Source organism: Lissotriton vulgaris, chromosome 3_1 (genome assembly GCF_964263255.1).
Source record: "Lissotriton vulgaris chromosome 3_1, aLisVul1.2, whole genome shotgun sequence".
In the NCBI taxonomy this organism is placed as follows: domain Eukaryota; kingdom Metazoa; phylum Chordata; class Amphibia; order Caudata; family Salamandridae; genus Lissotriton; species Lissotriton vulgaris.
The window spans coordinates 1,040,824,688-1,040,841,439 of NC_141689.1; the positions used below are offsets into that span (position 1 = coordinate 1,040,824,688).

At 45.9% G+C, this 16,752-nt stretch overlaps 1 protein-coding gene across 1 annotated transcript in view; it reads right to left on the reverse strand.

Annotated features, from left to right (window-relative positions):
- FOCAD (focadhesin) overlaps positions 1 to 16,752 on the reverse strand; it is a 1,219,893-nt gene that overhangs the window by 274,482 nt on the left and 928,659 nt on the right. The window contains exon 34 of the mRNA XM_086961452.1: positions 14,990 to 15,067. Coding sequence (XP_086817578.1) covers positions 14,990 to 15,067 — 78 coding nt within the window. The remainder of the gene's footprint in view (positions 1 to 14,989; positions 15,068 to 16,752) is intronic.

Here is a 16,752-nt window from a genome sequence, read left to right on the forward strand (position 1 = left end):
CAAATAAGATTCCTGAGTCTATAAAGCTCCATCTTAGGAGTCGATTATGAGGTCGATGGGAAAGTATTCCGACCGAATCAGTTTCGGAATGGTTTCCGACCGAATCGGATTCTGGGAGTCCGACCAACCGATTACGATGGTTCCAAACACCGTTCGGTCGGACTCCCATTGACTTCAATGTTCTGATGAACTATACAGGTTCCCATTGAAGAAAGGGGTGCTTGCTGAAAGTTGTGCTTCCTGTGGCGGGCCCCCCATTGTGCCTGCCACACTGTGCATTTATGGAAAGGGGGGATTCATGGGTGCCCCACTGATCACAGTCGGAGACCCCCAGGTGAAGGGGGGCCTGCTACAGGCGCCCAAAGTCAGAAAAAGGCTGTCCGAATCGACATCCTAATCACTCGGTTAGAAACCCAGTCCGTAGACCGCTACGATTTGTCTTCGACCAACTCGGTTACTGCGAAGCCGTTCAGAACAGAGTCGGAAAGTCCGAACGGTTTCTGAGCATCATAATCGGTCGTTCAAAAAAGTGTCTGCGTCGGTCGGAAAGGCGGGTTCCAAATTGGATTCGGACTAACCGAATGCCATTTGGAGCCTATCCGAACTACATCGTAATCAACCCCATATGAAACTAGCCAACAGGCACAGTGATAACAGAATCAGATATAATTGGTGTACTCAGAATCGAAATATCTGGAAGAGACTAGATTTAAGAAAGTTAATACTGATAGCAACATAATACTGTTCAGGAAAACAGATATGCAACACAATGGGTATGTTACCATTACTTTGCAAGTGTTATCTCGAGAGCCATTACATCACAAGCCTTAAATCGAGAGTCGTCTTTACATCACGGGTAAGCTTTCATTATTTTTCCTAGGCAGGTAATTTACTTGGTGATTATTTTAAGTAACAATATTTGTATGTGCATATATATATATATATATATTCACAGAAAAAAACATAGGTTTCACACCAGTTATAGTTAGGAATTAGCATTTAAAAAACCTATTAAATTCACTGAAAAAACCATAAGTTTGACACCAGTTATAGTTAGCTGGAAATTTTACTGTCATAAAACCAATGAAATTCCCACGTTATAGTTAGTTGGACTCACTATAACTTGCGCGCCTGCAATGCACTGCTGATGACGTCACATATTACATCACTCATGATGCAACATCTTTGCAACACAAGACTAAGGCATCGCCGAAACGTGTCTGTTTTTCATGTTTTTCCGATATATATATATATATATATATCGGAAAAACATGAAAAACAGACACGTTTCGGCGATGCCTTAGTCTTGTGTTGCCAAACTCCTTCCCTCACGGACAGAGCAGAGGCCACACAGGGGAACGAAAGGAAAAACACTTTAATTCTCGGCAAATGCATTTCGGCCCGACGGCCTTCCTCACCACAGTGCCTAGCAGTGTTATCAAGAGGCTTGCACAGTCACAATCTTTAAGTAGTCCTACTGCGTTGTAATAGGACGGCAGTAACTCCGCCCCCACCAGGTGTGTTTGTTCACTACCCCGAATATTTCAATTGGGGAGTGAACTACTGGTCCCAGAATGCTGTAGGCTTTCAGGTAACAAACGATGGGGGCTGCAATAACGCCATAGTGACCTTACTGCATGCTGAAATAACCAAAGTGCTGTTTAAAAACAATGTCCTGCTGCGTTGAGAGTCTTGTGCTTCCCTGGGTCCCCAGACCACGCCAACCTCCTTGCACCGGAATCCATCACACGGCGGCAGGTATGGCCGTGCATCCCGCCCTTGGGTGAAGTGTGATCACTTCACAGCCGTCTTCTCTCCATCCAGTAAGTAGAGGTGTGCCCCAACAATCCACTACCTTGGAAATTGCCACGAAGCTGCTGAGGCAGCAGCCAGAAATGTTGGGGCCAACTTGCAGTGTGGGGGGCCTCTGAGTGCGTCACTGGCCGACGCGAAAACATGACACCAAACTCCTTCCCTCACGGACAGAGCAGAGGCCACACAGGGGAACGATAGGAAAAACACTTTAATTCTCGGCAAATGCATTTCGGCCTTCCTCAGTGCCTAGCAGTGTTATCAGGAGGCTTGCACAGTATGTGTATATATATATATATATATATATATATATATATATATATATATATATATATATATATATATATATACACACACACACACACATATACATAGTATTCAAAAAATAATTCAATATATGGTTATATGGGTTTAATGGGTAGACTTTTTAACATTTGGGGAATGGTAGTAAGGGGTTTTGGTATTATATAGTAGCAGTAAGTGTTTTTATGGTTCTGGGATGTGTATAGGGGTAGTGAGAAATATTTAGGGTTGTTTTTTAGTATCCAGGGATGTGTTGAATATTGGGGTAGGAAGCTTTTGGAGTTCAGGGATGGAAATTAATTGGGGTAGTGAAATTTTAAATAGTGAGGGTTTCTCGGGTTCAGGGATGGGTAGTTTAAAATGACTTTACATTAAATCAATTAAAAACAAATTACATTAAAATAGAAGTAATATGAGTTTATCATTTTTTAATTACGATTAACAGAACATATTTTTTAAATAAATACTTATGTGTATTTATATACAAATGTATATATACACACACAAATATAGGGTTCAGGGATGGGTAGTTTAAAATAATACAACATTAAGTCAAACTAAAAATGAATATAATTTAATTAAAAGTCATATTAATTTATATTGAAAATATGATCTCAATATTTATTATTTTTAATAAAATGTAACTTGAAAATAATGATTAAAAGATGTATTTATATAAATAGAAACATTCGCAATGGACCGCACACCACTAGCCCCTCCTCCGGATCGCCCCTCGGGACTCTGGTACATGGAGTTCTTGAGTGGTTCACCCCAGTGGGTGCAAGTAGGTACTTGTTGAACTGATGATCTCTAGACCCGATACATGTCCCGGGTTTTTGGATATAGCCCGAGACATGGCTCGGGTTTCGGGATAACTTCCCTCATCAGTAGAGAAAACAGTTAGGGGTGGAAGAGAAGGCCGCCAAGCAACCGTCAAAGGCCTCGATGCCCGAACCGGCTCGCAGGTGCGTCGTCCAGGAGCTCGTCAGCTCAAAGCTCAATGGGAGCCAATTTGTAGAAACATTCGCAATGGACCGCACACCGCTAGCCCCTCCTCCGGATCCCCCTCGGGACTCTGGTACATGGAGTTCTTGAGTGGTTCACCCCAGTGGGTGCAAGTAGGTACTTGTTGAACTGATGATCTCTAGACCCGATACATGTCCCGGGTTTTTGGATATAGCCCGAGACATGGCTCGGGTTTCGGGATAACTTCCCTCATCAGTAGAGAAAATAGTTAGGGGTGGAAGAGATGGCCGCCAAGCAACCGGCAAAGGCTTCGATGCCCGAACCGGCACGCAGGTGCGTCGTCCAGAAGCTCGTCAGCTCAAAGCTCAAGGGAGCCAATTTGTAGAAACATTCCCAATGGACCGCACACTGCTAGCCCCTCCTCCGGATCGCCCCTCGGGACTCTGGTACATGGGGTTTTTGAGTGGTTCACCCCAGTGGGTGCAAGTAGGTACTTGTTGAACTGATGATCTCTAGACCCGATACATGTCCCGGGTTTTTGGATATAGCCCGAGACATGGCTCGGGTTTCGGGATAACTTCCCTCATCAGTAGAGAAAATAGTTAGGGGTGGAAGAGAAGGCCGCCAAGTAACCGTCAAAGGCCTTGATGCCCGAACCGGCACGCAGGTGCGTCGTCCAGGAGCTCGTCAGCTCAAAGCTCAAGGGAGCCAATTTGTAGAAACATTCGCAATGGACCGCACACCGCTAGCCCCTCCTCCGGATCGCCCCTCGGGACTCTGGTACATGGAGTTCTTGAGTGGTTCACCCCAGTGGGTGCAAGTAGGTACTTGTTGAACTGATGATCTCTAGACCCGATACATGTCCCGGGTTTTTGGATATAGCCCGAGACATGGCTCGGGTTTCGGGATAACTTCCCTCATCAGTAGAGAAAATAGTTAGGGGTGGAAGAGAAGGCCGCCAAGCAACCGTCAAAGGCCTCGATGCCCGAACCGGCACGCAGGTGCGTCGTCCAGGAGCTCGTCAGCTCAAAGCTCAAGGGACCCATTTGTAGAAACATTCGCAATGGACCGCACACTGCTAGCCCCTCCTCCGGATCGCCCCTCGGGACTCTGGTACATGGAGTTCTTGAGTGGTTCACCCCAGTGGGTGCAAGTACCTACTTGCACCCACTGGGGTGAACCACTCAAGAACTCCATGTACCAGAGTCCAGAGGGGCGATCCGGAGGAGGGGCTAGCAGTGTGCGGTCCATTGGGATTGTTTGTATTTATATAAATGTCTGTGTATACACACATTTACATATATTCATAGATTTTAACATTATCCTTACCAACTTACCTGCAAAGTAAAAGCACTGATTTAAATAAGTGAACTAGAACGATTCTCTCGATGTAATGAATGACTGCCACCTAACGACTTGATGTATATAATTACTGAAGTAACGGCTGACATCCATTACTTTGGGCCTCCACAATATCAAACAATATCATCTGAGACGGTGTTCTTTCAAGAACTGAACTAGTAGTTAAAACACATGGCGATGAAGAAAATTACTGTTAAGTAATAGAAGTCGGAAACTCTTTGGACCACTTGCAGGGATGCGACTGATATCAAGATGCACTTCTCCAGACAAGCCTGTGGAAGGATAATTACAGCACATCTCGTCCATCACTGCAGCATACAGTACAGTATTGCAGCTGTGCAATGCACCCACTACCTTAACAGCATCAACGCAGGCTATGGAAAAGGAAACCAGAAAGACAGGTTGCAAACAGTGAATGTATCATCTACAGATGTTTTTACCGTCAAAAGGCAACTCAACATCACTTTAGGCTCCATTGCACATGGTGTAAGCACTAGTTAATCAGACAAGGAGGTAGTCCCACAGTCTGGAAGGAAGGGGGGCTGGCAAGCAGGGAGATGATTTCTTCAAACAGGCACCCAGCAAGGCCATGCTCCTAACCTGCTACAGAGAGGTTCCCTTCAGGCTACTGTGTGGCCTGAAATCACAGAGAGGCCAATGTTGGAGGTCTTTTAGGAAAGGCAGACAATGGAATTTCTGACATTTAATGGCCTATCTAAGGGCCCCATTAACCCGCCACCCTCGCGGTGCTGGCCACCAGGGGTGCTGCAGTCCAGCACCGCCAATTAACATAACATAACATAACATAACATAACCTGTGTATTTATAAACCGCACGTTCACCCATAGGTCTCTTGGCGCTGCATAACAGATGTTTTATTGTTACCCTACTCAATGCTACTCATCTTATCGACCTCAGAAGGATGAAAGCCTGAGTGGACCCGCCAGGATTTGAACCTGTGACTATGAGGTCGAACACAGGCCGCTGCAGTGAATGCATTAGTCCACTGAGCCACCAGACCCGACTAGGATGCGACCACCACCCTGGCGGTAGCATCCCACATTTTTATCATTGCGGCGAGTGCTGCTGTAAGCAGCACCTGCCGTAATGCCAAAGAGGCATGCTGTGCCTTGTAATGCACAATGTGACAGGGACCACGCGGTGCCTGCCACCTTGTGCATGGCAATGAAGGGGGTACCAAGTGCCGTCCCCCACCACCCCAGGGGCCTGCAACGGACCCACACAGCAATTCCCTCTTGCTTTTCCATGGCGGCATCGCCGCCATGGAAAGGTCTGAGCCGCCAGGCATCATAATATGGATGGCGGTGCCTTCCAGACACCGCCATATTGTGCCCGAGTTCCGCTCGGCCGGCAATCGTCACGACCGGCAGAAAAGCGGCAAATGGACTTTCCGTCCGCCGCTTTACCCCACGCCATGGGAATATGGCGGGGGTAAATGAGGTTGTGATGGCGATCCACCCGCCATCATAATGGGGCCCTAAATTAGCTACGGAAGGAGCACACAATATCCTGGATCAAAAACACCTCCTGCACACTGCCAGTGGAAATAGTGGCTACATTTAGAGGAAATAGACACTATTCTGTAACGGCCAGATATAGGAACCATTATTTCATGACTTTGCCTAGGTCCTCATATTATCATACTTCACATAGAATGTGCTGAAAGTTAGGCAATCTTACAATGTTTCTAAGCGAGATTATGATCAAAAGGGAAGTGAGAGTGTGCCTTTGGGTGATATTTATTTTGAGGGCATTTAAAGGCTGCTGCTTCATCCTGAAAACGTTTTACATTTTGGCTGCAGATTTCCCTTTTATTGATGGGTACGGTTGTGTGGGACAAAATGATTATGCTGCTCAGTCTTTTTATCCAGGAAATTCAGATGTTCATTCCGGGGTCCTATTTCTAGTTTTTACTTCTCAAGATTGGAGAAGATGATACCCACAATTGTACTGTGGTTTGAGGTGTGGCATTGCTATTTCTAGATCATAATCTACAGGTGCTCCTGATTTTAGGACCAGCCTCTAGGTGGCTCAACTCAAACATGTGGTGCACTGGTTCAAGAAAGGAAAGGACACCCAGTGTTGGATTGGGTAGAAAATTGGCCCATGCACGGAAATAAAAGTGGCCCATGTAGGCAAATCAGTTAGGTAAAAAAGAAGGCAACATTTAGTAATCTGAGTAGTTTTGAAATGTACAGACGTTTTAAAGGTGTTTCTCAAGGTATGGACATCTATATGCATTAGTGCTTGCTGCAGGCAATGTTCATGTTGATCTTAGGTTAATCCACATTAAATACCAGTCCAGCAGACAATAACACAGGGCCACAGACTGCCAAAAACATGCAGGCCACACCCTGAACTGTCTAACTAGCCCTTCTAGGACTGCCAGGTTGCCCTACGAGCCGGTCCGACCCTGCCATCACCCAGATACCAAATAAGTAGTAAAGCAATGCGCTTGCTTATCATAGTAGTCCAACAACAGATCAAATTAGAATCAAGCTTTTATCACAGCACTGGAGAAAGTTGTGAAGTTTTGCGACAATTATGACAGAACCAGTGGTACAAACTAACAAGTTACCTACCTTCGGTAATACTCTTTCTGGTAGAGACTAGATTTAGCTGCAGATTCCTCACCTATTGAATATTGCACAGGCGCCAGACTGGATCCGGAAAGTTTTCAGCAGTACCTCAGTGCAACATCAGGTGGTGCCACGTGGCTTCGCACTGATTCCGCTCTGCTACAGAAATGGCTTGCGGAGCTTATGTAGGTGCCACCCCTGCGTGCTGATGTCAGTTGCTTTCCAGGCTGTCTGTGACCCTAGTCACAGAGACCCAAGAGCAAATTGGCTGTGACCAGTATGTATATTCTTCGTCTTGGTGTCTTATTAATAGAGGAAGGAAGGGTCGATTAGAAATCTGCAACTCAATAGTCTCCCTTCTAGCATTATTAATGGCAAGTAACTTGTTCTTCTGATAGAGAATCCTGACCACAGATTCCACACCTTTTGAATAGATACAAAAGCAGTATCTAGTTGGAGGCAATCTATGAATGAACTCAAAATAGAAAGTCCTGCAGGACGGAGTGGGCAAAACGACCCTCTCGGAAAACCAGACTGCTCAGGCGATATTGCTTCGTACACGTATGAAGGGGCACCCACGTAGCTGCCTGGCACATATGTAAAACAAGAACTCCACATGGCAATGCAGAGGTAGCATCTTTTATCCTGGTAGAATGAGTACACCGTTATTCTGATGCCTGCTTTTTGGGCAATGTTTAGCAAATATTAATGTAGAGTACAATCCAGCAAGAGATGGTACTCCTCTGCGCTGCTGTGCCTTTTATCACTCCAGAGAACCCCATAGATAGCTGATCCATCCGGTGTTTCTTGGTACAATCAATGTAAAAACTGAGCACTCCTTTGACATCCAAGCAATGGAGCCTCTCCTCTTCCTTAAAGGAGTGAGGTAGAGCATAGATCACCGGCAAGGCGATAGTTTGACATGGAAAAGAATCACAATCTTCTAAAGCAATGATGCTCAGTCCACAGAACCAATTTGTCAGGAAAGAAGGTAGTGTATGATCGATTAACACAGAGGACCTGAAGCTCACTCACACGCTGTGCTGAGTGGATGGTGACGGAATTTGTAAGGGGCAGCTGTGAAATGGCTCAAACGAACATGAAATAAGTGAGGACCAAATTAAGGTCGCACTGTGGCATTACAAAAGAAGAAGGGGGAAACAAATTGTAGCCCTATAAAAAAAATCACATCACAACTGGTGACTGAACAAGGAGGGCTGATCTGGCAACTGCAAGAAGTCCAAAGGGCAGAAAGGTAACCTTTAACTGTGCCTGAAGCAAAGCCTTGCCGGTCACGAGAAAAAATACATTAGTCTCAACAACAGGAGTATACAGTTTTCGTTGAGGAACGTCTAGCTGCCAAGATGATATCAACCACCTCTGAAGGAGGGCTGAGTGTGTTCTGCCGTTACTGCTCAATCTCCAAGCATGACGGTTGAGATTATGTATGCCAAGGTGTAGAACCTTGCCCTCTTGCTGAGACAACAGGTCCTCCCAGAAGGGTAGCCTGATCAGAGGAAATATGCTCACGCCCGAGAGTTCTGGATACCATACACTCTGTGCCCAATCCTGATCTTCTTGAGAAATCAGGGCAAGAGTGGAAATTGGCAGAAAGGCATTCAGGAACGGCAAGTTCCACTCAAGGCGGAAAGTGTCTCCAAGCGAGAGAGGCTTAGGAAACTCCAACGAGCAGAAATACTGGCACTGCATGTTTTCAGTATTTGACGAATAGACCTAGGCAAGGATCTCTCCACTAGCAGAAGAGGCCTTTAGCAACCTCTTGGTATAACTGCCACTAGTGATCTGCTAGGCACCACTATTCTGAGTTCGTCCACCCTGGTGTTCAAATAGCCTACCAGGTGGTACACATCAGTAAAATTATGTGGTGGTCTAGCCATTTCCAAACTTGCAACACCTTCTGGCATAGTGCCCAAAACCTCACCACTGTTGTAATACCACCAGGCATTGAAGTTGTCTGTGAACACCTGAACCAGCCTCTCCCTGACAGAAGGAAGCAAGGCTTTCAGCACCAAGTGCATGCCCTCAGCTCCAGAAAGTTGATGTGGAGGTGGGACACTGCAGGAGACCAGAGGCCTCTGATCTCTACCTCTCCCTTGTGGTAGCCCCAACCAGAGGCGATGAATCAGTCACCACTGTCAGTTTGGACTGAGTAGAGACAGAGGTCTGCTACTGACCCAATCGCAGTCCAACAGCCACCACTGCAGGTCTTTCGCAGTCTCCTATGAAAGCTGAACATGGTCGGGGAGGTACCCTTGATGTTGAGCCCACTGGGACTTCATATCCCACTAAGTAGCCCGCAAATGCCCCATGGCATGCTTGACCAGCTGGATGCAGAAGGTACCTGACCAGCCTCCACTTCATAGAAGAATCAACCACATGGCCTCAGCTCCAAAAAGTTGATGTGGAGGTGGTACTCTGCCAGAGACCAGAGGCCTCGGATCTCTACGTCTCCCTGTGGGTCGCCCCAGCCAGAGGCGATGCATCAGTCACCACTGTCAGTTCAGGGTGGAGTAGACAGAGGGGTCTTCCCCTGACCTAATCTCAGTTCAGCAACCAGGTCTGCAGGTCTTTTGCAGTCTTCTACGAAATCTGAATGTGGTTGTTGGAGAGGTCCCCTTGATGTCGAGCCCATTGGAACTTCATATCCCATTGCAGTCTACATATCAGCCCCAGTAGCCTCACAAGTCGACCTCACTAAAATCCAGGACTGAAGCTAAAAGATCGGGATCATAGCCTGATTGTATTGGACTCTCTTTTCGAGGGGAAAGGAACAAAACTAAACTGTGTCAACAATGGCTCAGATGAAAGAAGGAGTGATGTGTGATTTTGGCACATTGAAAGTAAACCTCAAGGATAACAGGAGGCTGGGATTAGTCTGGAGGTGGTTGATGACTACTTGGGGTGATCCTGCCTTTAACAGGCAGTTGTTGAGTTAGGGAAAGTCAATCAATCAAACTGGACTTCTAAACCACGGCCAATCTAGGTGCTGAGAACCTGCTGCTTTGGAAAGGTTCAGTTGAACATCTTGAGTCCCTTCCTGAATTCCAACAGAGAGGATGAGGTCAGGAGGTGAAAGTGGAGGTGGTTCCATGACTTTGCAGTGGGGTAGGAGAAGGAGCGGCCTCCACTGTTGCTGTAGCTGATGCAGGGATTGTGAACGAGGGAGATGGAGGCAGAGCGTAGGTGTCTGAAGGGTTGGTGGAAGTTCAGGCAGTGGATTATGTATGCTGGTCTTGGTTGTGTAGGGCTTTGTAGGTGTAGAACAGCATCTTGAATTGACTTTTTTTTCTGAATGGTGAGCCAGTGAAGCTTCTTGGGGTGGGGGGTGATGTGGGTTCGCTATGGGAGGTCGAGAATGAGCCTGGCTACTGAATTCTGTACGGTTTGCAGTCTCTTCAGAAGGTGTGAGGGGACTAGGGCTTGAATGAAGGTTTGTTTGGTGTTGATAGGGAGCCTACGAAGCACGTGAAGAATGAAGAAGCAGATGGAGGAGAGTGAGATGACCTGGTTTTTCATGGTGGGCTTGTTGTCCAGGATAATGCCAAGGTTACAGGCACCATCTGCAGGAGTGGGTGAGGGTCCTAGTTTGAAAGGCCACCAGGTGCCACTCTTTGGGGAGGTGTAGCTCCCAAAGATGAGCACATCAGTTTTGTCTGTGTTGAATTTTAGGCAGTCTACTTTCATCCAGTCAACAATGCTCACCCTGCACTTGCGGAAGATGGTCTTCGTGGTGGAAGGATCGTCTGACAAGGAGGAGATGAGTTCGGTGTTGTCGCTGTTGAATATGACGCCTAGTCCAAAGGGGATCACCACCAACTGAAAATGCTCCTGTCCCATTACAAACCACAGATGGCGCATGAGGGTTGACAGGACAAGTATATGGAATTAGGCATCCTGCAGATCCAACTCTACCACCCAGTCTCCAAGGTCAGATAAGGCCTGGGCTAGGGTGAGCATTTTAAAGTTCTCTTTCTAGAGCAAGGCATTTGAGAAGGCATACGTCTAAAACAGGCTGCAGTCCTCCATCTTTCTTGGCCACAAGAAAGTAGCAGGAATAACAACCACGTCCTGCTTCTGGAGCTGGCACAATCGCGACAGCTCCTTTGGCCAAAAGGGCTTGCACCTCCTGTCACAAAAGGACAGATGCCCCCGTCAGTTGTTGGGGATGGTGGAAGGTGTGGCAGGGAAGAAAAGAAGGTTAAAGAGTGTCTCTTGCAAACGATCCATAGAACCCACCAGGTCCAATGCTATTGCCTACCAATCAGGGAAGAATTGGTGGATTCTGCCTCCCACTGGGCAACTGTGCTCCTCCAAGGGCACGTTAAAGAGGTTTGGCAGGTGGGGCTGCAGGGGAGGGGTATAAAGAGTGGGGCACTGACCTTGGCCATGGGGGTGGGGCTGGGGAGCACAAAGGCTCTGACCGCAAAACTGATGGGTTTCTTGTTGAGGCTGAACAGTCTGGGGCACCTCGGTCAAAGATGCGAAAGGCGCAGTAAAACTGTATTTGGCGAAGTGGGGCAGACAGGCCCAGAAAGAGTGCAGTAGCCTGTACTCTTTAAACCACTCTAAAGCACCCTTGCCCCCAAACAGGGTAGTCCCATTGAAGGGCATGTCCATCAGAGAGGACTGGACATCGCCTGAGAACCCAGGCCATCACAGCCACGCACAGCAGAGAATGGCAATACTAATACCGATGACTCGCCTGATAGATGTGGTGGTCCCAAACCACAGCAAATGATTAACTTGGTTGCATCACAACTGTCTTGAATTCCCTGAGCGAGAACAGGTAGGAGATCTTAGGGCACACTAGGGAGGACTTGTGCCACTGAGCCCCAAAGGGCATGGGAATAGCTTCCCAAACAAGCAGCTGGCTTTAACTGATTGCAGTGCTAGACTGATAGAGGAAAATACTTGTTTCCCAAACATTTCTACCCACTTAGGTTACCTGTCGGGGGAGTGGTAGGGAATATGTTGTGGTAAGACCTGCTTGTAGAGGCTTAAAACCACTGGGCTTTCGGGCAAGGGTGCTGCGAGAGAAAAGCAGGGTTACCTAGAGCAGGGTGGTGGCATGTGGCAATTTGTCAACTGAATGGGGGGCCAGAACATGGTATGACCTACGCCCTCAATAAGGTATCCATCGATGCCTCATTAAATGTAAAAAAAGGTCTTTCTTCGGCTGGAATAGATCGTGGTGCCGAAAGTAGGGTAGGGTCTGGAGCTGGAGGCAAGACGGGTTCAGAGGATCCAACTGGTGTTAAGGGAAAACCTACCAGCAGTACTCCAGATGGAGAGCCTCTCGACTCCTTGGAGCTTAAAGGTGCACAAGAGGGAGTCGGTAGGGATCCAAAAAGCAAGAGCATTGCAGCGTAGAACTCTTTGATCTGATGTTGTGTGGCTGTTAGCCCCAGAATCTCAAGTAGTGCCGGAACCAGCAGTGAGATTGGCTAAAAAGTAATCCAAATTCAGGGGTGATATGGAGAGTTGTGGTGCCGCCCGTGCCTGTTCAGGGGAATGTGAGCGGCACAAGGGGGCAGAATCTTGCTTTGATTTCTTGTGCTTCTTTCTTAATTTAACTTGCTGTTTGGACTATGACGAACAATGCCTCTAAAGTGACATTGTTTACTCAGGGAATGGGACCAGGATCAAACTTTCGCCATGGACCATGACTTGGAGCGGTCCTGACAAGGAGTCTTTTTATGCATGGCGATGTAAAGTATTGCCTTGCTATCCCCGATGGCCTTCGGGTTAATCAGTATGCAGTTGTTGCAGGCTTTGGAGTGGTGGCCTGACCCGAGACACCACTGGCATAGCTGGTGAGAATCTGTATCAGATATTTGTTTGCGAGCCACCCCTTTTTGGGGGGTGACATTACTTGCACAGTGAAAATGTCAAGGCAAATGTCTCTGAGAGACACAATGGTAGCTCCAAATCTGCATCTGGTGGTGTGGAAAGTAAGGAACCAATGTCTGAGTGCAGGGGTGCCACCCATCTAAGCTCGGCACGTCATTCCAAGAGTGGAAGGGCGTCAGTGGAGAGCTGCACGGCATGCCGAGGTACAGCAAACAAGTTTCCAGATACAGTGTGACATCTGGAGAATATTCAAAAGGTGAGGAATCTGCAGGTAAATGTCTGAATCAGAATTGCACGGTTTGCTGGTGATTCTCTAGAGAATCACAGAGGATGAGGAGTATGTCTGTTTTCATTAGGGCAGCTATATATAGATAGTCACTTCTTAAGCTTAAATATTTGGACAAGAAGGCAAATTCTTGTGGATGACTGCCTTGGTGGTTGTGTTGTTTAAAACCTGATTAGGATTTCCTAGGCCGTACCATAAGCAGGGATACATATATTTCGGTGCTCTCCAGGTGCAGGTACAAACAGTGTCTGGGAAAATTGGGGTATGTGGGTTTGAAAGAACAACTCACTGGCACAGAAGCGAGAAAAATGAACACACATACATCAGACCTGTGAGCAAAACAATTCAGGTTCAAACTAATGAACTTCTAGTACTTTATTGTGGTCTACATTACGAAATTGATATATCAATATTAAATCATACTCAGACAGCCAACTATTTCCATATGCGGTAAGCCTTTTAGGTACTTATACCAAGACCTCCCTGGGTATACAATGTGAACATCTGATTGAAATGTGCAAAGTGCAGTATTGCTTACATTAGATGGCTATTCGGGGTACTCATAATGGATGAATAGTTAAAGACATCTGAGGAGCTACCCCACAGCTGAACAGAACATCACTCTTACTGTAAAGTAGTGGAGTGAGTGCCACTTATGGAGTCTGAAACAAATACCTCAATGACTTGGGACCATACCTCAGATCTGCTACTAACATCAATAGTTTTGTGAGAATTTGGGTTGCTAAAAGGCACTGCAGATGAGCTAATGGTATAGTTGATTAATTATATGTGAGATCAAGCTGACATAATGAGGTGTAGTGCATGTTTTTTGACAAATTTAGGAGATTTAAAGGTGAAGCCTGCATGCATGTTGATGCTCTACTTGTGACAGCTTAATATATGTTCTTGTTTGCCTTAAGTAGCGTGGTTTACTTTACACATTCTCTGCTCCGCTACAGGATGACTGTACAGACACTTAAGAAAATGCATATATTTTGCCTAAAAATGTTGAGTATAGGAATTTAAAACAAAGAAACAAGAAACCATAGGTCATTTCCCATGTCCTAAGTAGACCACACCTTAGCTTGAGCGACAGAAAGCTTAGAAGCAGTGAAATACATCAAGTAGTTAGGCATAAGGCTTGTCCTGTGGAATGATATTTTGCTGTCGCTGCAAACATGGATTAGAAGTGCCTTCAAACGAAACACAAGGACATTCAATTTGTAATGTCTCCTACTAGAGAAAAGAATAATAAATGTCCAATATTGATTTTTGCTTCCTCAGTCTCTATTTTCAACTCTCTTCCTTTCCTTCAAAGGCACTTTCCATTTAAGAAGAAGGTGAAGGAAACACTTATAATGTTGCGTCAATTGAAGCTGAGCATTCTGTCTTCCATAAAAGTGGCATTATGGTACTGTGTGCTATCAGCTACTAATATATTTGACTCCACCACTTTGGAGTGAAACAGAAGTCAAAAACGCTGATCTGACAAAGAATCATTTTCTGCTGGAGTTCAGGTAAGGTGATGATAGCTGGGCAAGTGCATTTCCCACGCTATCACATGAGCAGATGAGCAAGAGCAGCCAGAATTACAAAAATATAAGCCATGTGTAAGAAGGGTGTGCCGTAAATGCTAAAGTATAATGATCACACAGCAACGTGCCTGATGACTATCACAAATATCACCATACCTCCAAATGTATGCATGACCTTGGATGCTGATCTGTGCATGGTCATTACAAAAATTTACATTCTTCATTAAAATGGAGCCCATCTATTTTGTGCTTACCTGTATAAAACCGCTTTCTGAACCCACTAGAGCGACCAATCCATTGACAGCTGCAAGGCGCTGCATTGTGGGACACCCCTAAAAAACACAAGCAAATCCAAATATGTCACTGGTACATATAGAACATGTTTTCACAATTCTTAAAGTCTAAATATGCAGATTATTTGGGGATACATAGGATATTTAGGCTACTTATATGATAAACCAGGAGAAACGCATTTTGATGCACGTCAATGAAATATTTAAAATACTTAACAAAATCTTTCAAAAGTACAGAACATATTCTCAATTCCTAAAATGTCCTAGTACAACTAGCAGTATCTTGAACTCTGGGAGCCAGGGTAAAGTCCTAAAGAAAAATTCAAATGGACTAAGCAGCATATTTAGTATTTGAAAACATCACAGGAAGTGGCTTTTGCACTATCTTCATTAAAAAGCAGGCTGCGGCAACGCTGAAGGCATATCACAGGAAGTGACAGCAGAAAAAAATTGGGAAAAACTGCGAAGCTAAACAAAAATACTTGAAACGGTATTTAAAATAGATACACAGATCTTGAGGCCCCATGCTATGAATCCCTATTACCTTAATTGCGCAAACCATAGAAAAAGTGTGTGTGTATTGTGTATTGGCATTTATATAGCGCACTACTTACCCGTAGGGTCCCAAGGCGCTTTGACCGCTGCGAAACCCTTCCTGGCTTCCCTGAGAGATGGTCCCTTAATGGGTACCTCCAGGGTGAGACCAGGCATCCCCGGCGGTCTGGTGGGGCCGTTAGTGAAGATGAGGCAAGCTAATGCCCAAAGTTGCCGAGTGTGATCGCTGATCAGAGTGGGCACCAAGGCGAGAGAATTATCGAGTCCGCTGACCCTGGTCCAGAAACCTGCCGCGCCGGGAATCGAACCCTGGTCCCGGGCGTTCTCTGCTCTCGGGTCTGCCGCCTCTAACCAGTGAGCCACACTACTTCACTACATCCCTTCATCCCAAATGCATGGCATCACTTCAGATTTTTGTTTATTAATCTAGTGCAGAATGCGCGATTCTGCCCAGTGAAGTTGCCTGATAGCACTCTGAGGGGACAGAAGCCACACTAAGACCGGAAGTGGGCATAGGGAGAGCGGCACTGGAGCAGGCACCGAGTGGCAGACAAAATGGAGCTGAAAGGGTGAGTGAACTGTATTTAGATGTTAACGCCAATCCAGAAGACTAAACACTTAGCAATATTAAAAAAAAGAATACAATTTGGATCAAGTTGCAGTTGAGACGGGTGGACTTTTTAGAGTTCCAGACAAGGGTTTATTGAAAATTCCAGGCATTTGGTTAACATAGACCTGTAATCTCAAAATGTTCAGTATGGTGTTTATGCAGTCGAGGTTGATGGAGATGATATACCTGTGACTATTTTTCTCAAGCATGGACTGCCCTCACAAAATATATATGCTATTAGAATCCTTTCTCCATGATGTTGAGGGAAAACTAAACTTTTGGTTTAGAATTTGTTATAGAGCGACAGTATCAACATACCAGTTATCACCCACGAGTTCAAATGGCAGTAATTCTCATTCCACCTGAGAGGAAGAGGACCAGCATGCAGTGCACCAGCATATTTGCCTCGCTTTTGATTGTTTTTGCTTTACAGCATCATTCATCCGATGGGCAGGTTGGGGGGGGGGGGGGTGTTACATGTGAATATGGGAAGGCCAGACGTGCTGCTCCAGCATGGGTTCCTTCCACAATGCACCTAGTATACATCTACCAAGACGTA